At 55.7% G+C, this 24,135-nt stretch overlaps 2 protein-coding genes across 5 annotated transcripts; one reads left to right on the top strand and one right to left on the bottom strand.

The window, feature by feature from the left end:
- The first annotated feature begins 127 nt into the window (after positions 1-127).
- On the top strand, positions 128-1,633 carry Gdf1 (growth differentiation factor 1). The gene is made up of 2 exons (XM_075987241.1): positions 128-431; positions 810-1,633. The coding sequence occupies exons 1-2, from the start codon at positions 128-130 to the stop codon at positions 1,580-1,582; spliced, it is 1,077 nt and encodes a 358-aa protein (XP_075843356.1). The 3' UTR covers positions 1,583-1,633.
- A 390-nt stretch (positions 1,634-2,023) lies between these two features.
- Positions 2,024-23,426, bottom strand: Upf1 (UPF1 RNA helicase and ATPase). 4 transcript variants are annotated; one of them, XM_075987236.1, is made up of 24 exons: positions 22,979-23,426; positions 14,623-14,762; positions 13,588-13,677; positions 12,011-12,178; positions 11,464-11,644; positions 10,351-10,512; positions 9,758-9,875; positions 9,519-9,617; positions 9,044-9,170; positions 8,783-8,942; positions 8,587-8,705; positions 8,117-8,281; positions 7,920-8,034; positions 7,308-7,451; positions 6,856-7,069; positions 5,465-5,582; positions 5,123-5,279; positions 4,524-4,666; positions 4,046-4,220; positions 3,867-3,948; positions 3,218-3,379; positions 2,920-3,137; positions 2,634-2,756; positions 2,024-2,521 (listed from the first exon to the last, which is right to left on the bottom strand). In XM_075987236.1, the coding sequence occupies exons 1-23, from the start codon at positions 23,192-23,194 to the stop codon at positions 2,637-2,639; spliced, it is 3,393 nt and encodes a 1,130-aa protein (XP_075843351.1). In that variant the 5' UTR covers positions 23,195-23,426; the 3' UTR covers positions 2,024-2,521; positions 2,634-2,636. The 4 variants fall into 4 exon arrangements, with proteins under 4 accessions (XP_075843351.1, XP_075843352.1, XP_075843353.1 ...); XM_075987237.1 differs by having other exon boundaries at positions 9,044-9,152; XM_075987238.1 differs by having other exon boundaries at positions 9,791-9,875.
- Between the last annotated feature and the right edge of the window lie 709 nt (positions 23,427-24,135).

Here is a 24,135-nt window from a genome sequence, read left to right as displayed (position 1 = left end):
CCAGAACAGTGGGGTTCGGACACGCCCCCTCTAGGACCGCAAAGGCCCCCGGACCTGCGGCCACCAGCCCACTAGTCCCGGACGCAGTGGACCCCGCTGACTCTCTTGTACACAACCTGGGAGGAAAATGCTCCCTGTCCGCCGCCGCCCTGGTGGCCACCTCCTCTTTCTGCTCCTGTTCCTGCTGCCCTCAACGCCCCATGCCCGCGCACCAGCACCCTCGGGCCCCGCCGCTGCCGCCCTGCTCCAGGCTCTCGGGATGCACGAAGTGCCCCGGGGCGTCCTCACGCCCCGGCCTGTGCCTCCTGTCATGTGGCGCCTGTTTCGCCGCCGCGACCCCAGGGAGGCCAGAGCTGGGTACCCTCTGCGACCGTGCCACGTGGAGGAACTGGGGGTCGCCGGAAACATCGTGCGCCACATCCCGGACAGCGGTGAGTGGGACAAGGGCCGTGAGACCGAGGCCCAACGCGCCCAGTCCAGCCTGCTAGCAAGCTGGGACCCTGTTTTCTAGTCCCATGGGCGCAAGGGCTTCCCAAGACCAGGCCCCTACCTCACACCCTTTGATGCCTTCCTTCGGGTCATTTTCCAGGGGCCCCAGGTGCTGGTTGGCTCATCTCCATCTGCCCAAGTCTCCAAGTGCAGGCACGGCACCCCACAGTGTCGCTTCTTTGCATCTGACGCCCTGCCCCCACCCATCCATCATTAGTGCCCTGCAGATGCGCCCCCGCCTCTCTTTGCTCCCCTTGCTCCTCGTTCCAGCCCATTGGCTGGGACGCCATGCTATGTCCGCTCTCTCCCTGCCCTTTCAGGTCTGTTCTCCAGACCCCCAGGACCAACTAGAACCTTGGGGCTGTGCCCCAAGTGGACTGTCACCTTCAACTTGTCGGGCGTGGAGCCTGCCGAGCACCCAACACGTGCGCGTCTGGAGTTGCGGCTGGAGGCTGAGAACGAAGATACGCACGGGTGGGAGCTAAGCGTGGCACTGTTGGCCAAGCATCCCGGGCCTGAGCTGCTGCGCATTCCTGTGGCACCCGGGCTGCTAGTACGCGCAGACCTACTGGGGGCCGCGGTAGCCGCCAACGCATCGATGCCCCGCACCCTGCGCCTGGCACTGGCGCTGCACCGTGGAGCCACCACCATCTGCGCGCGGCTGGCCGAGGCCTCGCTGCTGCTGGTGACGTTAGACGCCCGCCTGTGCCCCCCGCCGCGGTTGCGGCGCCACTCCGAGCCCGGGGTAGGAGGTGGTCCAGGGGGCGCATGTCGCACACGACGGTTGCACGTGAGCTTCCGGGAGGTGGGCTGGCACCGCTGGGTGATTGCACCGCGCGGCTTCCTGGCCAACTTCTGCCAGGGCACGTGTACGCTGCCTGAAGCGCTACAGGGGCACGGTGGGCCGCCCGTGCTCAACCATGCTGTGCTGCACGCGCTGATGCACGCGGCCGCCCCAACTCAGGGCGCAGGCCCGCCCTGCTGCGTGCCCGCACGCCTGTCGCCCATCTCCGTGCTCTTCTTCGACAACAGCGATAATGTGGTGCTGCGACACTACGAGGACATGGTGGTGGACGAGTGTGGCTGCCGCTAACTACCCGGGACACCCTTGCAGGGACGACCCCACGCGAAAGCAAGGACCATTTGTTCATGTTTTATTGGTGACAAAAAGCTTAAAACAAATTTGACCAAAAATTAAGTTCCATTGCGTTGGCGCAGGTGTGCCTGGGTAGGGGTCGGGTGGCCGCTGCGGGAGGTTGGGGGGCCGTGGCAGGGCGCCCAGCAATGAGACCTCCACCCACGACGGGGAAGAACCCGCGGGCCGTCACGCATTGGTCACGCTCAGGAGTTTGCCTGCGGCCTCTGAAGCTCAAACGCAAAACAAATCCTCTGGCCATGGTGCAGGCGGTGATCCCAGGCTGCGGGGCTCAGGCTTCTTAGCGCGGCCTCTCTGGAAACTTCTTGCATCTCCCAGGTCCACCACTAAGGTCTTAGAGACAACTGATCAAAGTACTTCCCATACTCCTTTGAAAGAATTCTTGAAAAAAAAAAAAAACAAAAAACAAAACAAAACAAAAAACCCAAACACCATATTTTCTTTAAATGAAACCCCTTTGCGCTGGGACCGCGCCATGACGCTCCTGGCCGCCCGCTCGGGCACAGAAACGCGAAGTTCGTCCTGCTAAAACATAGCCCCTCAAATCACGAGAAACAAAGAAAAAGAACAGCGGGCCGGTCCTGGCGAGGCCTCTCCCTCTGGCGGGCTCGGCGCTGGGCCGGCCTCGTAGCGGTGCGGGCCTCTCTCCTCTCGCCGCCCGCAGGGGGCGCCCGCTCCTCGGCGCTCCACTCCGTCGTCCTCCCTGGCCGCTCTCTGCTCGCTCTCGCTCCTCTCTCCTCTCCTCTCCTCGGCTGCTCACACAGTGGTGCTTCAGTTTTAGCAGTGGAAAACAGGTATCCATTTATTTTTATTTTTTATTACCCAGAATAAGATGCTGATAGACTAAGCCACATAGCTTAGCTCTTTCGCCGCCACCTGTAATCAGGGACAGGAGTGAGAGGTGTCACGGCCAAGCAGAAGCAGAACTGCCCACACCCCACATTCATCTGCACTTGGTTACGGGGGTTGAGCCCACTAGGGCACTTGCCTTCTAGTACTGGGACAGCCCGGTGACCCCGCCGTGCTGATATGCCCGCTCTCCCTGGTAAGTGGAGTCTTGCGAGAGTGCCACGTCAATCTGTGACTTAAACTCATCACCGAGGTAGCTGTCCTGAAAGGCAAAGCTAGAGTGAGCGAGGCAGGGCCCCCAGTAGCCCACACTCTGTGAAGAAACCCCATACTGTGGCAGGGTGACAGGCCCAGGGCCCAGTCCAGGCAGGGTCATCCACCCTTCAGAAAGGCAGCACGATGGCCGTGTGCAGCTGAGGGCCCACCTGGGACAGCTCTGGCTGGGAAAGGCCGGGCTGGCTCATCTGGGAGGGCTGGCTCATGGACACGTAGCCCTGGGTGAGGGCGCCCTGCGAGAAGGGCTGTGAGGCCACATCCTGGCTGGCCTGGCTGTTGGGAAGGGTGGTCTGGCTGGGCCCTGGAAGCCCAAAGCGATTCTTCTGGCGGCCTCCACGGCCAGTCTTGCTTTTTGGGGTGCCCCGGCCTGAAAGACAGCAGTGAAAGACAGCACGCTCCACCTGAAAGCCGGGTTCAGATGAGGGCAGGGCAGGGAAAGGCCATTACCAGCAGCGGGCCCGTTGGCCTGTCCAAAGTACCCAGGTGGTGGCATGGGAGGCATGACCAGGTTGAAGGGAATGGGGATGTTCATGGCGGCCACATGGCTGGGACCCGCACTGATCATGCCAATCTGGTCGTGGGTCTGGAAGTACATGTTTGAGGGCCGGCCTGCAAGATACCAGGGGTCAGAGGCAGGGCCCCAGTGGGCAATGCTGCAGTGGTGGTAGCTGCTAGGCCAGTCAAGCAGACCAGCAGACGGGGGCTGAGGGTCTGCCACACAGGGTGCTAGTAGAGGGTAAGAAACTCAGAGGTAGGCGAGACTGTCCATAATGAGTTTCTAGGCAACTCACAATCTTCCAGAAAACAGGCCAGTCTGGCTGAGGTACACAGGCTTGCCTCAGGGTACACAGGGCAGGAGTACTCAGCAGCCTCAGTGGCACCAGAGGGACAGTAGTACAAATCACTAGCAGAGGCCAGTGTAGCTCTGGGGGTCTTGGAAGGGGCCCCAAGGGCCTGCTTGGAGAAGCCACATCGACCAATTGAGAAAGCTCCAAATGGAGGTCAAGGACTGAGTCTGGGAGGCCACCCAGGGGGTGACAGGTCCAGACTGGGACATGGGAAGGTCAACACACTGGTGGTTGCCAGGAAAACTTACCCTGGCTACTGCGGTCATAGACAGATCCAGGGATGATGGCCTCGCGGGCATCATACATGGCTGTAGTCATGAAGCGGGCCCCCTGCAGGGTGGCACAAGAGTGAGGAATGTGTCAGTCAACAGCAGCAGGGGCTAAGAGCTCCCAGCTTCCCAGGCCCTGGGCCAGCCCATTGGCCCACCGGGTTGACGGTGTTGACGAGCTTGCGAGGCTTGCTGAACTGCATGAGGCTCTCACGCAGGTTGTTGAGTGGCCCTTCCACCAGCGCCTTCTGCTCCTTGTAGTAGCTCAGCAGGTGGTTCCACAGTGGCTGCTTCGACAGTGCCTTTGGGTTACCCACAATGATCACACCATATCTGCAGGGCAACAGACATGCTAAGAGCTTAGGGCTACACCCACATGACTGCAGTGTCTAGGGCTAGCACCTTGAATATTAAGAGCTGGGTGCCAAGAACCCAACATTGGTCAACAAATGAGGAAGCACCTTAAAAAGCTGAGCAATTGGAACCAATCATGACCCAAGCAGAAAAAGGACAGGGTACCAGAGACACAGAGACACACCAGGTCTGAGTGCACTTCCAGGACAGACGTGGAGAATAGGGCAAAGGAAGGGCTTCTTGTTCTTGTCTGGAGGAAGGTAGCAATGGGCAGCTGTCTACCTGGCTCTGGTGAGGGCCACATTGAGACGCCGGGGGTCGTTCAGGAACCCAATGCCCTGGTGCTCGTTGGCACGCACACAGGACAGGATGATGAAGTCCTTCTCCCGGCCCTGGAAGGCGTCCACACTGGCAATCTCCACTTCCTGAAGGAGACAATGCCCTGTCAGTCATGGAGAAGTGGAGACTGCATGGGCTGCATGGTGACAATCCCTGGCCCTGGTACAACCAACATAAGATCACCAGAGCTCCTCCTCTGCCACATGTTAGGGTGGCACCAGCTGTCCTGGGCTCACCCTGCACTTCTGTGCCAGCAGGGTGCTGACATCAAAGGCAGCACTCACCACTCTCACCTCCAGCAGTCCAGAAGCTGCTCTGACTGCAGCACATCAGGCAGTCCCGCACATGACGTGGTCATGTGCTTGCTCCTCGCCGCTCAACACACCAGGGCACATTTTAATGCATTATCTGCTGTGCCTTTGCACATACCCCACAGCACGTGACAACAGGACTTGCCCTTTTCTTCCACTATGTGCAGTTGTCTCTGGTCACCAGGAAGGCTGCACTCAGCCCTGGCCCTCGGGGCACCTCTGACAGCCTACCTGGTAGAGCTTCGTGTGCAGGGAGCCACTGAACTGCATGTATTGCACCAGGTAGGAGCGCTGGCCCTCATAGGGTGTGATGATGCCAATCTGGTCAGGCTTGGCACCTGCCTTCAGCAGCTTTGTAGTTATCTTCTCCACATTAGCTGCCTCGGTCCTAAGAACATCCGGCTTTCAGTGACAGGCTCCCTACAGCCGTCCCCAGGCTGATATGATTTCAAGCAACCACAGGGGAACTAGAGAGCACATGACAGTCACCCACGCCTTCTCTTCACTGACAAGTACAGCAACCTAGGGAATGAGATGCTACGGTGGCCCCACACACGGGTCGAGGCTGCACACCTGTTGAGGTAGGACGTGCCGGAGCTGGCAATCTCCTCCTGGCCCTGTGTCACGTAGAAGAACATGGGCTTGTCCGGCTGTGGCCACTGGAAGTCAAAGCCCTTCTTGACACGATCCGCTGTCGGGGAAGACAGAAGCGTCACTGCTGAGAAGCACCAGGGCTCTAAGTGCACAGACACCGAGGAAGGTGAGGTCACCGCACCAGTGGTACTGTCTCCAGGGCTCCCGAGCCAGAAGAGGGCAGCCAAGGGACCAGGCCAACACTGTTTAAGGCATCACTAGGAACAGGAGACATTCTTAGTCCCCTAGAAGCTATACCACTGCAATTTAGGGGACCCACAGCTGCCATGACAGTGGGACCAGTGAACAGCACCTGTCACAAACAAGTTTGTCTATAGACCCTCATCCTCACATCAATCCTGGGCCTACCAATCAATACTCTGCTGACCTAGGCGTCACACTGCACCCCCTGGCTGCCACTATTCTAGGTTTATTCAGGCTTCCCACTGTGCAGATCCTCACACCCTAGAGGCTAAATCCACTCCTACCAGCTTAACCCTTACCTTCCTCCCAAGGGTCCAATGTGTCATAGCCCATCACTAGTAAAGGAAGTTGGCATCGGGGGGCATCTTGCCCTAGGCCCTCCAGTGTACCAGGGGAGCACAGCATGGTCCTTTGAACTTGTCAAAGGAGTTTGGGGCCTAACAGCCACCCACAGAGGAACACACAACCTAGGTGGGGGCAGGCCATGGTCCCACAGGAGCTCTGGTGCCCACCAGGCAGGGTCTGTCCTGGTACAGCGTAGCCAGGGACATGCAGGCCTCTCCCAGCATTTCAACTGTGACACCTGAGTCATAAGGGGCAGCAGAGAACAGGAAACTCCAGGGACTGCTCCCATACTTGGGCAGCAGCACAAGTCACAGCTGGCGAAGCAGTGGCGTCCCTGCCTGCGGCTGCTGGGATTCCCATGTCATACCACATGGCACAGATCTGATCAGCACCATCCCTGTCTGAATTCATCAAACTCAGGCAACTCAAATCCACATGGACTCACTGAGAAATAAACCCACTGCTGAAGCTGTGTGTTGAGATGGGGTCTCACTATGTAGCCCTGGCTGCCCTTGACCTATGCTTCCTAAGTGTAGGGATTAAAGATGCTATAAATTTTTATGAGAAATAACTTTATACTGCTAAAATCAGACAGCAGCCTTTTCTTCCTCATGGTCAAATCCCTCTACTCCACAGTCAGACTGCATGGAGGACAGCTGGGCCCAGAGCCAGTGTGGAAGAGAACTCTCCGGCAGGAAACCTGCCATAGCAGACCCATTGTGTGGTCACCACATACACTGTGCCCAAAGTGCTGGTGTGAGTTAGGGAGGCCCAACTGTTACCTGCAGTGACACCGTTCTGCAATGAGCCCTCGTAGAAGATGTTGGACGGGAAGGCGCTGAGTGCGGGGTGCATGCGGTACTGCACCTGCAGGCGGATGGGCCGGATGCCAAGCACCACCAGGCGCTCAAAGAGCGACTGTGACAGTCCGGCCTTGGCTGCCTTTTTGCACATCACCACAGGGCCCAGCTGACAGTGGTCACCCACGAGGATCAGCTGTGGCAAGAAGTCCCACAAGTCAACACCTCAGGCTCTAGCCAGCCTAAGTGCCCCCTCCCCCGACAGGGGTTCACCTCCACCATCCAAAAGCAAGACTGTGAGTGCACACTGTGCTCACACTGCACAGCAGGAGATGGCAGCAGTGGAACACATGGACCTCCTGCAGGCCTTGTGCCACCCACCCAGCACTGCTACGGACAGGACATCAGGAGCCACTCAAGTGGCAGCTACCTACCTGCTTGGCCCCAAGGACCACAGGCACCATGCACTCAGGCTCAGTGGCCTGGGTGCTCTCATCAATAAGGATAGAACGGAACTGCATCTTGGCCAGCCTTGGGTCACCAGCACCCACACAGGTGCAGCAGATGACATCTGCGTTCTGGAGAAGCATAGGCATAAGGACACATACAGTTGTCCCGCTCAATATCCACTCAGCAACTGTGTATGTAGGCACATCTGCGTGCATGTGTGTATGTTTTCCTGATGGAGTTTAGCTGTGTTGCCCCAGGCTGACTTTCCACAAGCAGTTCCCCAGCTAAACAAGCCACTCCTTCTGCCACCCAAATATCAGCACCACAGGCTACCATGAGCAGGAATGTTCGAAATGGTAGTCCTCTGGGGCACACTCCCCAGCAGAGAAACAGCTCTATGCCTGCAGGACAGTGCCAAGCTGGTGGAACCCCAAGGCTGAGACTCCAGCTTTGGTAGCTGTGTGTCCCTGTCTGTGAGCACAGATGTAAAGACCAGGGCCTTCAAGTGCTCCCACGCTCCTGACTCGGACAAGTCTCTCAAGCCTCTCTGCCCAGAGGGAACGGCCCCAAGGCTCCTGGGCTGGCGCCACACTCACCATGAGCAGCTCTCTTTCAGCTGTGCGCTTGAGCGCCCGGTACCGCTTCTCATCTGCAGACGACAGTTCGCCTGTCTCGTCCTTCAGCTGCTGCAGCTTCTGCAGCTCAGGCATGCTACAGAACACACAGTAGGAGTAGGAGACAGTGCCAGTGGCAGCATGCAGCCTGTACCAGGCCCCCAGATGCAGATACTCACCTGTCCATGTTCCTAATCTGGTTGTGCAGAGCCAAGAAGGACACTGGCGAGTCAATGGCCTCCCGGCTCTTGGCACAGAGGCGTACAACCTTCAGTCCTGTCTGGTGGATCTTCTCTGTGAGCTGGTCCACGGCAATGTTACTTGGGGCACAGACCAGCACAGGCCTGCACAGAGTGGAGTGGGCTGTCAGCATCACCCAGGGAAGCTCAACAAAGGCCAACAGTGGAGCTACACAGCTCTGATTCCAGCAGGTGCAGCCATGCCAAGGCAGAGCAAGTAGTTTCCTGTCCCCTACTCAGCAACCATCATCTGAACGCTGCCCCTACCCTTTCATTCATGTGAGGCAGCCTTGTGACTTTGGGACACACAAAATACCTGTATTATGACACTGCAGCGCTTTCTCTGTGGCCCAGGCAGAGCCAAAACAGCCCCCCTCCCACCCACAAGGCTGTTGCTACTGAGCACCTACCCATTGCCCTGCCGAGCAAGGTGGTAGACAATAGTGGCAGAGGTCACCGTCTTCCCTGTGCCTGGCGGGCCCTGGATGAGGCTGAGTGGCCTCTGCAGCACGGTCTTCACAGCATACACCTGCAAGGACGTTGTTTCAGCAGAGCTATGGTCGCTACAGACACCCACAGGCCCTGCTCCTAGGGTCCCAGTGGCACCTGAGAGTGGTTGAGGTCAGGGAGTCCCTGAGCTGTGAAGCGCTTTGGCAGCTGGCACTTGATGACTACATCCTCCACCTCGTGGCCCAGCAGCTTGTGGTAGATGTATCCTGACACGGAAGTCTCATCCACAGCAAAGGTTTTCAGTGCACTCTGCATCCTGTAGGAAGAGCCAGTGTAGGACCCATGTGGGTCACAGGTACTGGATGGAGGTGGAGGGGTCCCCATGGCCCTATCACCCTGGGGCATAGGTGGACGAACCTATCAAAAGAGGTTGACTTCCACACAAAATCCACCTGGAAGTTGTGGGTCACCTCCACAGGCGCACCCACACTGCTGCGGAGCTCAATAGCAATCTCATCACCGTAATCTGGACGCTGAGTTAAGTCTGCTTCCTGTTCAAAGCCGCTACCCTCTATAGGGCCACTGGCTTCTGGTCCTCCTGAGTGACACTCCATCCATCACTAGACTAGTTCCCCTTGGTGTCCGCCAAGGGGGACTGCTGTAGTCTGACTCCAGGCTATTACACAGACCGACACGTATGCGCACGGACATGCAGAGAGACACACGAATAGCATTGAGGTGGGACAGCTTCTAGCCAAGGCATATATAGTGCCGCTGTGTGCATGTTCCACACAGAGGGAAGACAGGAAGGAATCACACATGTTAAGGCCTTGGGGACAGCCAGGGGTCCTGTTATGGCACCCATCCTCCCAGCTGATGTAGCAAAGGATACTATCAGGGACCTTGATGACATGGCCAATCCCCTTCCATAGGGGTGCTAGATCCCCTTTGTACCGCAGACAGATCTCGTCGCCCTGCATGAGCCGCATATCTTGCAGGAAGGAGCAGCAGAGTTAGCACTTTCCAGAGGGCCGTGACCTCCACCATGCAGAGTTCACAAAAGAACATGATACAGGGGACTAGGGATTTTAGGCTACTTATGGTCACAAATATTTTAAAACTTACAATCACCTCTTAACCAAATTATGACTAAATCCTCATTACCAGAGTCAGTCTTGGGCAAAGTGAAGAAGGCGATTCTCTTCTTGTTAAGGCCCAGGTCCCACCTGACCGTGATGTTATCTTGAGTCTGAACATATGAGAAACAGGGGCCAAGTTAGCCTACCACACACTCCCGGGCCAGGTTCCCCACAGGATGGGGCCTCTACGGAGGCCATGCCTGTGCCGCGCAGCCTTTGGGGTGCAGTGCACAGCACCCACAGCCAGGAACTCCAACATCTGGGAAAGAAGCAACAAGGACCTCCCCCCCAACACCCGCTGCCCAAGCTGGCCCCAGCAGCAGACTTTGCAGAGAGCCTCAGGAGACCCCTGCATGCCAGGATCTGTGGGGAGAAGGTGGAACTGCAGACAAAGTTGTGAACCAGACACAGGGGTTCTCTCTGACTTTAAAAGTAAGAAACACTTTTGGCCTTCTTCAAATGCCCACAGTTCTGGTCTGATGCTGTTTGCGTTTCTGGTTCCATCCAGGTTCAAGCTCTAGAAGAGTCCCTGACCCTCAGGAGACACTCTGGTAGAGATCCACCCCACACACTGCACCACATCACCTGTGACTCCTTCAGCTTCTTGTCGTAGTCAGCTTCTAGCTTCACCAGGGGCCCGAAGATGTTCTGGTACTGATAAGCATCCTCATACCGCAGGAGCACGTGCTGGGGCTCCTCATCCACGCCGGGCTTCTCCAGGTCCTCCAGGGTGGCTGAAGGGTTTTCCTGTGGCCAAAAATAGCGCTGTGCTTGCCCTGCTTAACCCATAGCCAGTGATCGAGAGCTCGGAAGGAAACCAATTGGGGCTTGCATGGCCTCTGAGCACAAACCCTCATGGGTGGAGAGTGGCCACTTTGCTGTCAGTCTATGCTCTAAACCTACTGTACTGATGGTTGTGGTCATGTCCGGCAGCATTCTGACCCCAAGAAACCTGTAAAGAGCACCCCCAGGGCCCAGAGCAACACTAGGCCCACAACCAAGGACGCTTAGAGTCCTGGACATCCCCCAGTGAGCCAGGTCCATCCATCTCTTACATCCTGCACCCACATGCCTCCCCTGGGACCCACTGAGCTCAATAAACACCACTGTGGAAAACAGAACAGAATCTAGGTACATCACATCACAGTAACTGGAACCTGATCATCCAAGTGCAAAGAGACTAAGTTGGAAAGGCTTACAACACTTTGTCCCACACTACTTGTGATTCCTGGTTAAAAGATGTTCAAGTGACATTCCTAACAAGATCTGAACAATCTAGCTAGTCCCAGGAGGAGCCAGAAAGAATCCCACACCTGACCTCAAGCCCTGACTCATCCTCTGGGACAGATGCTCTCTGGAGCAGGAAATCTCATGACAGCCTCAACCAACTACTCAGACCATCCACTCTGTATCCTTCAGCCAGCAAAAAGACCCACTAGTTGGATCTGTGAGTTCGAGACCAGCCTGGTCTACAAGAGCTAGTTCCAGGACAGGCTCCAAAACCACAGAAAAACCCTGTCTCGAAAAACCAAAAAAAAAAAAAAAAAAAAAAAAAAAAAAAAAAAAAAAAGACCCACTAGCCCCTGCAGGTTCCCCAGGCCATGTCTTTCCTCCCCATGTCCCAAAGGCCCCAGTGTCAGGCTGGCTGTGTGCTTTTGTGTCTCTGCAGCCTTGGGCTAGTATCTCTGGATGGCTCACCTTCCATAGCTCCTCCAGCTTGTTGATCTGCTGTGCAGTGATCTGCCGTGCCCGCAACTGCTCCTGCTCTGAGGGAATCTTGACCAGCCATGACAGGAAGCATCGGTCCTGGATCAGGGGCTGCCACTGGGAGCTGTCCCAGTTGATGTCCTTTAGGCTGCTCTGGCTGGCACAGGGCTGCCTGTGCAGATGTGGGGCAAGACAACGGGTTAGGACCTGGCCCAGGAGGTCTCTAACTAGCCAGAAGCCAGCAACATCCGCACACCTCAGCTCTGGCCCCAGCTCACAGCAGACTTCCTTCCTTTTTTCGATTTTTTGGAGACAGGGTCTCAGTATGTAGCTGGTCCTGGGCACTCTATGTAGACCAGCTAGCCTTGAACTCAAGAGGTCCTCCCGCCTCTGCCTCTTAAGTGCTGGAATTAAAAGTTTGCACCACCATACAAGATCAGACTTCATTTCCTAATTTGACCAGAATACACACATAAAAGCCCCTTGGATCCCAACAGTCCCTGCCCTGCTCAGTCCTGTGCTGCTACAAGCAGCTCACCTGCACAGCAGCACCACTACTGAGTCAGCCTTTGCAGGGATGAAGCCCAGCAGGAAGACATTGCGGCAGCCGCAGTTGTAGCATTCCAGCACTGTCTCGCCCAGGGGTCCATCCTTGTGCAGCGTCACTTCCTTGCATTTTGCCCTTACCAGGTGATTTACAATGTGGCTGGAACCAGGAAAACATTGGCAGTTAACACCCCAAGCCTGTCTTTTCACCATTTGCAGATCTATGGCCCCCATGGAATGCTCTGGGTACTACCTTTCATGGTCCTCTAGCACAGGTGGTCACACCTCATGCCCGTGCACCCTGGAGCCACAGTCCTGCCCCAACCCGTCTACCTGCAGGGAACTGCTCACTGGCTCACAATCCCTGCAATTTCTTCCATTCCCATTTTCTTTAGCTGGTCCAGTTCATGATCCTCTAATACCACTAACGGCTGGACGGGCACAGCACGGCTCCCCAAAAGAGAAGAGCCCCTTTCTCCCATGCCTACCTGCAGGTCACCTCCTGGTCTATGCAGCAAGGGACTGCTCTGAAGACTGCAGTTCCCCCATTCCTTCCATGCTGCCACATGGAAGAGGACATGGTCTACCTCAAGGATGGCCTGTGCCACATGGAAGAGGACATGGTCTACCTCAAGGATGGCCTGTGCCAGACTGGTCAGCTCATCCCAGAGGGCCCATGAACTCTGCCAGCTTTTCCTGATTGTTATACGGGATGCCAGTCTTCAAGACCCCATTACAACCTTCACCGGAGTCCTCTGGCAGCCATCCAGCCACTCTGACTCCTAAACAGTGGCCACTAGATGCCTCGCTTTAGTGGCCAATTTCCCCCACCCCAATCCAGGACAGGCCCTTCTTGCCTACTGTGAGCTTTATTCTATTGCTTTTTCTGCACAGGAGGAACTGGTGCCAACGGAGCAACACTAGAACCTTCTGAGAATGGAATGCGTTGGTCTCAGAAGATGAATTTAAGACCATTTAAAGATGCTGGTCCCTGCCTCCTGACCTTTCTGCAGACCTGGCACCTACAAGCTTCTGTGGCATTGTAATATATGTTCTGAGAAACAGGCCCCTGCTGGCAGTGGAGCACAGGCACACTAGACTCAGCTCTGCTTCTCTCAAGGAGTGGGAGGACCCTGTCATCATTATGGAAAGCCAGAATGGAGTGGGGCTCAGTAGGAACACCCAGGGATGGTGACAATTCTAGTGCTTCCTAATGACTTAGGATCTGGAACCATTTGCCCCAGAGACAATCAAGTGAGGGGCGCCAACTGGATGCCCGTAACCTCCCAGGAACAAGGACAAGTAGGCTGTACCAGCCTCATCCCATGTGAGACAGGCAGACTAGGAATGAAATTACGCCAAACTCCTCGCATAATGAGCCAGCCAGAGAATCAATCAAGGGTAAACACACCAAGGCGTTCACACGCCACCATCTGTTTCACGTTACACCAGTCAAAGGGAGCCCAGGTTCACCAGCGCCATCACATTCCACCCTTCACTCCAACGTCATCGTAACTCACTGCAGCCCAAGCGCCACTGATTAAACACACATGCATGGCTGTTAGCTACCTGCCAGAAGTATTTCCTCGGCCATTGCAGAACCACTTCTTGCTGGTATTGCAGTAAACCACGCAGGCAGGATCATGGATTCCGCAGTAACTGGAAAAGTCCAAACTCCAGCAGTCAGTGCTGGCCCGCAGCCTCTGGGATAAGTCCTTCTTCTTACAGAGCTTCTGGTTTCCATTAAACACAAACCTAATCCCAGCAAGTCAAGTAACAAAGTCGCCTCCACTAACACACTAAGGTGAGGGCAAAACAGATGCCAGGCAGCACAGACCAAAGCGGTCCTGGCCCCTCCCCTCAGATTGCAGGTTAGAAACAAGGCTGTGGTCAGGGGAGCACCTGACTTCAGTAGAAGGCACTATGGACCCAGCAAACTCTCAGGCCTACCTCAGAGGCTGGTGGTGCTATGCAGCACCCTATGTACCCTAAGTCACAGGTTCTCCATAGCTCTCTTGTGCACTGGGCAGGCTGGGGCAGGAGCTGTCAGACAGAACAGGTTCTCGCTGGCTCACTAGTCTACCCTGGCAGCAAGGAGGACGAGGGCACCCAGCTCAGCCTGCCCGGGGGCTCTGGAAAACACTTGTACATCAGGAGAGCCATGAGAAAGGAAGGTCTGTGGAGGAGAGAAGCCAAACTCGTCCTGCAGAGGGCAGCAGGTGGCTGCAGAAGCTCCAGTGAAGGCACCAGCTCTGGCCTGGGGGTGAGGGGTGGCGGGACAACTAAGGGCTAGCTGAGCTGGGTGTATAGTAGCTGGGACATCCCAGCTCTTTAAGCCTCCACTCGCTCGTATGACTCTGATGGAGCTGAGAACCACAGTTCATCAGAACACAGCCCAGCCCACAAACTGTCCATGCTCCCCCACCTTTCAGAGTGGCTCTTCAGGGTCCCTGGGTAAATGGTTGTAGCTCCTCTCTAGCTCCTAATCACCAAAGAGTAGGGCTGGTGCAGGAGAACCCACCTGAGATACGTGAACTTGGGGTGTCAGGTACTGAGCCCAGGGTTCTGACAAGCAATAGGGACTGGAGTCACCTCCTAGCCTACCTGCAGGCGTGGACTGGGAGGTCCTTGGTGTAGTACGTGTCTTCTTCGTCTTCTTCAAAGTTGAGCTCAGCCAGCAGCTGACTGGTCTTGGCTACACTGTCATCCACAGCCCCGTTCTGCAAGATGCCCTCTGGTCCAACCTACAGTAGAACACAATCCCAAAGGGTGCCACTCAGCCTGATGGCCGAGAAACTATCCGCACAGCTGAGGTGCACAGGAACAAGAAAACTGTTCCAAACCCATCACATACCCTAGGAATAGTCGTGTACCACAAAGGCAGAAGCAAGGCTTCCATGCCCAGGTGGTGCTTTATGGTGAGGCCCAGGGGGGGGGTCTCAGTCACAGCACAGGATGTCGGCACCGAAACCTCACCACTGAGACCATGCTGCCTTGGCTAGCCTGAGGCAAGGCTCCATAACCCCAGGAAACAGACACCTCCTCATCAACCATGCTTCAGCACCAGGTTCCCACCTTCAGCCACCCCAGCTGACACCTGTGGACGTGAGCCTTGCAAGCCGCAGGCAGGCATTTGCAAGTCACTTCTCAGATCCTAAGACAGGGTGCCCACGAGAGGCAATTCCTAACACTACCAAGATGCATCTATATGGCTGGGTCACTGTCCGTGAGTACTCCTCAGACCACAGTCACCCCATGTCTATACTGACTTCAAAGGCAACATGGGAGTGTGCTCTGTGGTCTAGAAGCAGTTTTAGACAAGAAAAGCTCAAAGTAAGTCTGGACTCGTCTTCCTCAGTACTGGGACAGAGCCAGGATCTCATGTATCAGCAGGAGCTCTACCAACGTCCTCTCCAGCCCTGGCCCCAGTGCTCCAATTTCTAGATGACAACATGCCACTGCAAAGAATCCCTTTAAAACTGTGACAAAAACAAACCAAAACAAAACAAAAACCCCAAGCCATAGAGCAAGCCAGGCATGGAGGTAGGAGGATTACCATAGGTTCCAGGCTGGGCTGAACCGGGTTGCTTTTAAGTGAGCATATCAGTGTTATCAGTGGCATTATTTCTCACCCTATGACAGGCCTGTCCCATGATGGCCACTAAATACTTCCTTCTCCAGAGCTATGACCATTATGAACTTTCTGTGTACAAGGATACTAGGGAGCGCCTGTAAGCGGGACTATTACAGAACCTGACTGGCTCACTTCCCTGAGCCACCACCTGTGTGGGACACCAGCTTAGGACCCTCACCTCACTCAAAACCCAGCCTTGCTCTAACAGAAGTCCTTACAGGCCTGAGAAGAGGCAAGGCAGGGCCAGGAGGCTGTCGTGACTGCTGCGACTGTGCCGACTACATCTCAGTTCTCCGGCCCACACACCTTCACACCTGCTGCTCCCAGGAGCCATCAATTCTCCCCACGGGTACAAGAGCTCAGATTTCTGCCTGTCTCTGCTACACATGGTGTCTTCTAGCCATGTAAATGGGGCTGAGATGGAATCCTAGGGTGGCCCTGAGCCATCATTCCAGTGACCATGCATGCACTGTTGGTCACTCCGTCCCCTTTCCCATGTGTCTGTGAGCCCCCCCCACCCCCACCCCATGTGGTGCCTGGCCTGGAATTTTGCCAGATGGTCCCCACTGTGGACAGAGGCTGGACTGTATCCCAGGGCTGGGAAGGAGGGTGATGTCTCAGTGGTCCTGACTCAGCTGCTGCTTCCTTAAAAATAAAATAAATAAATAAATAAACAAACACACACACACACACACACCATTGGTATTTTGCCTGCATGTACATCTGCACGGGGGTATCAGATCTTGGAGGTACAGATAGGTATATCACATCGGTGCTGGGAAATGAACCTAGGTCCTGTGCAAGAGCAGACAGTGCTCTCAACTGTAGAGCCATTTCTCCAGCTCTGATTCAGTTTCTCATTCTACAAAACCTAGAATTGTCCCCACCCAGTCCTCTAGGGAAGCTATCTACTGACTTCTGGAGAAGAGCCGTTCTTATTTGTTCCAGTGGTGCTGGGATGGAGCCCTAAGACTTCTGGGCAGGTACCCACAGCTGAGCTGCGTGACAGTCACAGGTTCATATTAAGAAACAGCCTTTCCAGGCCAACTGTAGTGGAATAGGAGGCAGAGAGAAGCACATCTCTTCAAGGCCAAGGCCAGCCAGGGTGCCACAGTGAGATCCTGTCTTGAAAATAAAATATAATTTTTAAAAGGAGAAAGGGAAATATTTTTCTGCATGTAGAGCCAGTCAGGTGTGAGACATCACCAGGGTGTCAAGGTCCTAACAGGACTGTGCTTACATCCCTCATGCAAGCTAAGGGTGAGAAGCCCTGGTCACCCTGAGAGGCAATATAAGATAAACACAAGGAAGATTCTCCAGCACCCAACAAAGGCCAAGCTGGAAAAAAGATTCCAGACTCGGTGCACAGCCTGGCAATGGACTACCCACCTCTACACATTCTGTGACTGTTGAGGGCAAGCATCTCACACTCTCAGAGGGACATCTGGTCCCAAATGGTAACAGAATGAGCTAAGAGCAAGGGCCAGAGCCCTTGCCCCATGAGGAAGTCCAGGGCACACTGCCACCTCACCAGACTAAAAGTCATGCCTTGGGTTCCCCAGCCAATTCAAGGGCCCAGGGCTGGGTGTCTTAGGCCCCGCTCCAGGAGAAAGTCTGCTCTAATACAACACTTGGGCGCACCCGGAAGCTGTCAAGTGAATTAAACCTACAAGGGTCACCTGCCTGAAGACTGATTCCCACACAGAACTCAGACCCTGGGACAGAGCAGTGCAGAAAGGAACTGCTTCCAGAAGAAACTTGTAGAAAGTTTCCGTTGTGTGATGCTGTGACCTCAGACTAGAGGTGTACCACAGGACTCATGGGCATCACCCCACTTAAGTCTGCTGGCTGGCATGCACCGCCCTCAGCCTCAGTTAAGCTGGCTATACGCCTTAAGGTGTGCAGCACCCACCAGGGCAGCCTTGAATCTGTACCCCGCCCCAGGGCCACTGTTTGGTCTGCTCCTTGTAGTAACCCCACCCCTGAAGAGAGCCTGTCCTCCAGGAGGACCCAATCCATGTCTGCCATCCAAACACAAATGCTGGGATGTGAAGTGAATCATCTCTTGTTCTCCCAGGCCCTAAGCAGGAGATGAGTGGAAGCTGCATAGAATAGGGTACCCCTCCCCCAAATACACAGAACAGCCATACCCCTTCAGCTGGTCTTTCCAGCCTCAGGAGAACAGGACTTAGTGTCTTGATCAAGACCCAGCTGGGGCTGCTCCTGATCTGTGTGGCTATGAATTTTCTTTAAGATTTATTTATTTATTATGTATACAACATTCTGCCTCCATGTATATCCGCATGCCAGAGGAGGGCACCAGATCTCATTACAGATGGTTGTGAGCCACCATGTGGTTGCTGGGAATTAAACTCAGGACATCTGGAAGAGCAGCCAGTGCTCTTAACCTCTGAGCCATCTCTCCAGCCCCGACTATGAACTTTCTTAACTTTAGTTTGGACCCAAGCCGAATTGTAGTCACTTCTGACCTATAACAAAGGCAACCTCACTGGGTCCAGTTCAGCAAGAAGTCCTCCTTTTCTCATCCTGTGGCCTCTGACCTCTATTCTGTCTGTATGGTATGAGCTCACCGGTACCTCACAGGCACACAAGGATGGGACCATGCAGGTAGCAGAAAACTGCCAACCTGAGAGAGAGTACATGGTCAGGAGTCAGCCACCAAAGCCAGAAGTCATCCTAGGTGACAAAAGCAGCAGCACAGCATCCAGGTGAGCCACACCCCATAGCCAAGCACTTGAGTCCCGAGGAAGCAAGCAGTGCTGCAGGCATGCTCCCATAAGAGCTGGAGCAGACTGGCCCAAACCATAAAAAGCACCCCACCAGCCGGGCGATGGTGGTGCACGCCTTTAATCCCAGCACTTGGGAGGCAGAGGCAGGCGGATCTCTGTGAGTTCGAGACCAGCCTGGTCTACAAGAGCTAGTTCCAGGACAGGCTCCAAAGCTACAGAGAAACCCTGTCTCAAAAAAACAAAACAAAAAACACCCCACCAAAGTGACCACCAAGCTGCTAACACTGTGGGCCACCATCGACACCTAGGCTCTAGGGGCCTTTTTTCTCACGAGACCAGAGGGACAGGGTTACTCAGCGGCCCGAGGAGAGGGCTCCAGTGCCGCTGTCATTCACAGGCTGTTCACACACGGCCAGAGGCATGCCCACAGCACTGCCATGGCATCCCCTGCTTCACCCTATACCACCTTCTGCCAGTCCTCTACTTAGCCCTACCTAAGGCCTTTCTGCCTAGGGCACATCACAGTGCCCGCAGTCCCTCCCCCCTCCAGGCCACACTCCCACCCAACTTAGAAGCCAGCACCCCTAAAGGCTTCCATAAGCACTCAGGGTGACCTCACAGTCCTCACAGTGCTGAGTGGACACCATGAGCAACTCCAGGCCGTCCTCCATCAGTCTTGCAGGCAGGAGGAAAGAAAGGCACCATGGGGCTGAGGTCAGGCCACAGGCTGCCAAGAGGTTATAAGGGGCACGAAGGAACACTTTAGGTGCAGAGGGGGTGCCAGTTCCAGCCAGGAGTTTAGTGAGGGCCTCATGTGTGACCACTGGTTAGTGGACATTGTAGTACAGGTGCTGCCCAGAGGAGAACTACACAGAGCCACAGGGGCCGCTGGACTCTGTAAAGACTACTGTCCCACTCTCCAGCTGCAGAGCCCAGCAGGGAAGGGCCCCTCACACATAGGGAGGGACACACAGAGCTAGGTAAAGATGCTAAGTTTAACAGGTCTCAGAGCCATGCGCCCTGCACATGTGCACTCAGGGCTGGAGCATTTTAACTGAGGGCAGGTCTCCACCCCACAGTGGGACACTGCAGGAGGCTGGACCCAACTCTTTGGCAGTAGCAGGTGTGGTGTGGCCCACCAGACAGTGAAGACGGGCAGGATGGAAGTTCCCTGAGAAGAGGACAAGCGAGATGGTTCTGTGACTAGGGCTGGATGAGGTGCAAAAGTTCCAGAGTTTGAGCAGCAATGCCCGCAGACACTGGTGTCCCTCCCTGAACAAATTCCACTTCAAGGACAGCTGAGGGCACTGAGCCAGCAGCCTCTAGGCCACTTCTCCCTGCATACTATCACCATCCAGTGCTGTGTGGGCAAGACACCGGCACCTGCCGGTTCACCAGGAGGAGGAGGTACTGGATTCACAGCAGCACATCAGAGTCTCAGGAGGTACCGGAGGCCACTAAAACTCCCCAAGTCATCAGTACAGGAACATAGTAGTACCTGTCTCCTACAATTTTGATTTTTGCCATTTCACTTACGATGAAAGGCCTATGTGCTAAGCATATGACAGTGGTGACAGGTCCCCAAAGACCCATCACATCACACCAAGGACAGTGCAGCCCTTCACTGCACCATTAGTGGGTCCTGTTTCCACCAGATCTCACTGAAAGAAAGGCCACAGCAGTGCTCAGGAGCTGAGCAGCCCAGGGGTCTCTCCCACAAGCCAGCACACAGCTGAGACCTGAAATCACCTTTCAGTGCTCACAGAAGAAAGAGACCTGGAAGAGTCAAGAATTGGGAAAAAAGCCTGGCCTATCTTGGGGACTTTACAGGACAGTGCCAGCACATTCCATCTGGACCTGCAGGATTCTGACAAACACTGGGTTCTTTCACACAGAAAATGGGGACTTCTGGCGTTGACCCAACAGTCCTCTACCTCTAGACTCCAGGATCAAATCCCTGCCAGCATAGCAGTCCAGCAGCCCCCTAAGCAGTGGCGACATGGGACTCCAGGACAAGCTTCTTCCTCTAGAACATCTCCCACAGGCGCTAACCCACAGCAGAAAGTCAGCAGGGAGAGCTGTGTGCACTGCAGCCACTCAGTCATGAAAAGGACACAATACATGCCAGCACATGGATGCACTGAGGTCACGACAGCAAGTGAAGAGTCAGGCACAGAGCTGGTGAACAACCAATTTAGTGTCTGCCCAGCGTGGACAGGGCTACGGCTCTGTCTGCACTCCAAAGGAATGAGCCACAAAGATGACAGACACAGGACAACCAAAACATGCCACCTCTCCACCAAAAGGAAGGGCCTGGGACATTCTCATCCATAGAGGCCACAGGACTAGCATGGCCAAAGAGAGGCTGGGGTTGCAGGGACTCAGGATGAGATGCTCACCGTGCTTTCTGAGGGGGAGTGCAGGCTCTATGACTGCTTCAAAAAGGTTGGGGAGAACCACCACTGGGCCAACAGGAAAAGCTCAACCTACTGGGCAGGGAAGCTTCCTAGGAGCCCATGACCAAAGATAATCACCTTCAAAGACAAATTAAGTTTAAAAAAAAAAAAAACCAAAAAAACAGTATTTCTGGTGCCTGGGGCCACTGGCTGTGCAAGGGAGGACTTTGTAATTCTGCTCATTTTCCGCCCACAGATGTCCCACAGATGTATGTCCTCCTAAGACAGGATGGAAGGTGCTCACTCCCTTCCCGGACAACAATTTCATGGGTTTTTTTTGTTTTTTTTTAGTTTTTCGAGAGAGGGTTTCTCTGTAGCTTTGGTTCCTGTCCTAGCACTAGCTCTGTAGACCAGGCTGGCCTCAAACTCAGAGATCCACCTGTCTCTGCCTGCTGGGATTAAAGGCGTGTGCCACCACCGCCCGGCTAACAATTTCATGTTAAAAGAGGCCACAGGTGGGTGGAACGTGGCTCAATCTCCGATTTCAACTGGAGGAACAGGGCACATGCATGTGAGCACAAACACAGGTCTGCTGATGCACTTCAGCTAGAGTTAAAAGACCTTGAGAAGCAACCCCCCACTTCTGCTCTTGGTCTTCCCTTCACAGCCTGCTGCATGGTGGGTGACCCCACAGTTCTCTCCCCTCTCCAGGTGGATGAAGCCAAAAGGAAAGGTCTACCTGGTGGGAGAACTAACTGGAGGCCTGGCCTTCAGGGCCACCTCACTCCTCCAGGCAACCAGCTCTCTCCCCAGCTCCCCACACCGAGAACAGCTAGAAACAACACACACCTGTTCCCGATCGCTGTGGGGCTGAGTCAACCCTCTCCTTCTATTAGGACTGAAAATGAGTCCAAGTGGGTGGTCTACCCACAGGCATGACTCAACCAGCCAGCTCAAAGGCCCTTCCCCAACAAGGTCTGAGATCACTGATGAGGACTGGTGGTGTCTCCCTAGCTCCAAGCACAGGGACACACCTGTGGCTCCAGCCTGCAGCTCCTCTATGAATACAGGAAAACAAGCTGTACAGTGAGAGCAACCTGACTATGAGGTGCTGGCCAGTTCCTAGTCCAAGCTGAAATACCTATGCCACCTGTCATTCAAAACAGAAGTCCCTCCCAGAGGCACCCATGTGATACCCACTGTCAATGCCTCTGAGGAGTAAAACTCAAACCCAACTTTTTCAAGCAGAGCCTAGGAGTTACATAACACTGGTTTCAGCAACAGGCAAACCCAGGAGGAAAAACAAACAGGCACCGGCCTCTCCAGCCACCCCAACCAGCCACAGTGTGCTGCTTCCACCGCAGGCGCCAAAACCCTGGCTCTGCCTTGCTCCAGGGACCCCCAAACTTGAACCCAATGGCCTGGCTGGAGGGATGATGGATTGAAATGGTTAGTGGGTGGGATGAGGTGGTTGGACTGGCTAAAGAGGTGACCCAGGAGGGCACTTTGGGCCCAGAAGATAGCAACTGTGGACAGGTCATCTTAGGCCTGAGAGAGACTAAGGTAGGTAACCACAGACACACCCAAAAGGGGAGTGAGGACAGCTCTGCTCTGGCATGTCTTGAGCCGCAGCAGATCCTGTGTCACAGAAGGAAGGACATTTAGGCAGGTCACTGCCCAGCCTGGACAGGTAGAGGAAAACAGGGCAGGTGGCAAGTAGGTGGCTCAAGAGGTAGGGAATCCGAGGAGATGGCAGGGAGCTGGGCCAGCGCTGCAAGGAGCTAGAGCAGGTGGCAGTGACTGTGGCAGGGACATGGGACATGGGATAGGTAGTTAGGACAGGTAGCTGAGGGTGGAAGCAGAGATTTAGGGAAGAGGCAAGTAAACTACAACCAGGGTAAGGTAACAGAGTTTTATCTACGGCAGGTTACGAGGACTCAAGACAGGTGGCGGTTACCTGAGGCAGTTAAACAGGAATGCAAAGTGGATATCCATGGCCAGTTAACAGGGACTTTAAGGAGCCACAGTGTGAAGCGGTCACCCGGGGCCTGCTAACTATGCCTGGGGCAGGCTCACAGGGGCCCAGGACTGGTTAACTGAGATCTGGCGCCCCAGCTCCCGCGCCCGCCCGCCCGCTCGCCCGCCCGGCTTCCGGCGCCGCCATGCGCCGCTCCGCTCACTTGTGCGTCGAGCTGGCCGGCCGCGCCGCCTGCGCCCGCTCCACTCGGGCCTCCCGCGCCGCCGGGGCCTCCGGGGGGCGTCTGCGTCTGGCTGGGGAGGGTGAAGTCCGTGAACTCGAACTCGGAACCCTGGGTGTCGGCGCCGAGCAACTCGGCCTCCTCAGTGTCCAAGAAGGTGAGCGTCTGTGAGCTGGGGCCGTACGCTTCCACGCTCATCCTGCCGCCCGGGCCGCGCCCTCCGCCGGCGCCTCGGCGCACTCGAGCCCGAGGCTTCGCCTAGGCCTAGGCCGTAACCTGGAGCAGCTGCCGCCGCCGCCGCCCCGAGAGCCGGGCGAGCTCCGAAGCGGCCTCCGGGAGCAGAGCCGAGCCGCCGGCTCCGAGCGCTGGGTCGCTGCCGCCGCCGCGCCCCTCCGCGTCGCCGCTCGCCTGAAAGCCCACGGCCGCTCTCAGCCCCTTGGACAGGAACCGCCGCCGCCGCTGCTGCGGTGCGCGTGCGCGAGCCCGACGCCGGCACAGGTGCGCGTGCGCGAGCCCGACGCCGGCGCAGTCGCGCGCGCTCCTCCCGGAAAGCGGCCAACTGCGCCCGGGCTCTAGAAGCAGAGCGGGAGGGCGGAACTCGCCGTGCGCCTGCGCGAATGGGCGGGACTTCAACCGCCTTAAGGACTAGGGCTCGCGAGCTCGGCCCCGCCCCAACCGCTGCCCGCGGTGCGCATGCGCAGCGGTGTTCGGGGCTGGGTGTTGAGAAGGTGCGGACTGAAGTTTTCCTCAAGCTGAGTGAGGGTGGAGGCTGGTGCGCTGGAACGGTGCACCTGCAGTCCTTGAGCCCTGCTTACCCCGTCTGTCACTCGGCTCGTGGCCATCCTCGGTGGACCCTGCCAATGGTGGTCACTGCTTCTCCTGGCGCTCCTGAAGCCTTTGACGACAACTTCTCCTTTCTTTTGTCTTGAAACCGGGTCTCACTACATAACCGTGCTAGCCTGGGACTCGCTGAGAAGGCGTCAGATCTCTCAGAACTACAGATGGTTGTGAGCGCTGGGGGCTCAACCTCTGCGGGAGCAGTATGCACTCTAGCCGAGCCGTCTCTCCAACCTGTTTTGTTCTCGATAGAGGGTCTCATACTGTAACCCAGGCTGATTTGGAACTCGGGTCAATCCACC

The sequence above is a fragment of the Microtus pennsylvanicus genome, chromosome 9, assembly GCF_037038515.1.
Source record: "Microtus pennsylvanicus isolate mMicPen1 chromosome 9, mMicPen1.hap1, whole genome shotgun sequence".
In the NCBI taxonomy this organism is placed as follows: domain Eukaryota; kingdom Metazoa; phylum Chordata; class Mammalia; order Rodentia; family Cricetidae; genus Microtus; species Microtus pennsylvanicus.
Note: the sequence above shows the minus strand (reverse complement) of the source record. Positions and strands in the feature narration are given on the sequence as shown.

What these genes read in the sequence shown, in the direction of transcription:
- Gdf1 (XM_075987241.1), top strand. Translation starts at nt 128, where the DNA reads ATGCTCCCTGTCCGCCGCCGCCCTGGTGGCCACCTCCTCTTTCTGCTC. An exon ending in GCGCCACATCCCGGACAGCG is followed by an intron (nt 432 to 809) that starts GTGAGTGGGACA and finishes CTGCCCTTTCAG; the next exon opens with GTCTGTTCTCCAGACCCCCA.
- Upf1 (XM_075987236.1), bottom strand. Translation starts at nt 23,194, where the DNA reads ATGAGCGTGGAAGCGTACGGCCCCAGCTCACAGACGCTCACCTTCTTG. An exon ending in GTAGTGGTGCTGCTGTGCAG is followed by an intron (nt 11,645 to 12,010) that starts GTGAGCTGCTTG and finishes ACATCTGCACAG; the next exon opens with GCAGCCCTGTGCCAGCCAGA. An exon ending in TGTCATCAAGGTCCCTGATA is followed by an intron (nt 9,171 to 9,518) that starts GTATCCTTTGCT and finishes AACAGGAAGCAG; the next exon opens with ACTTAACTCAGCGTCCAGAT.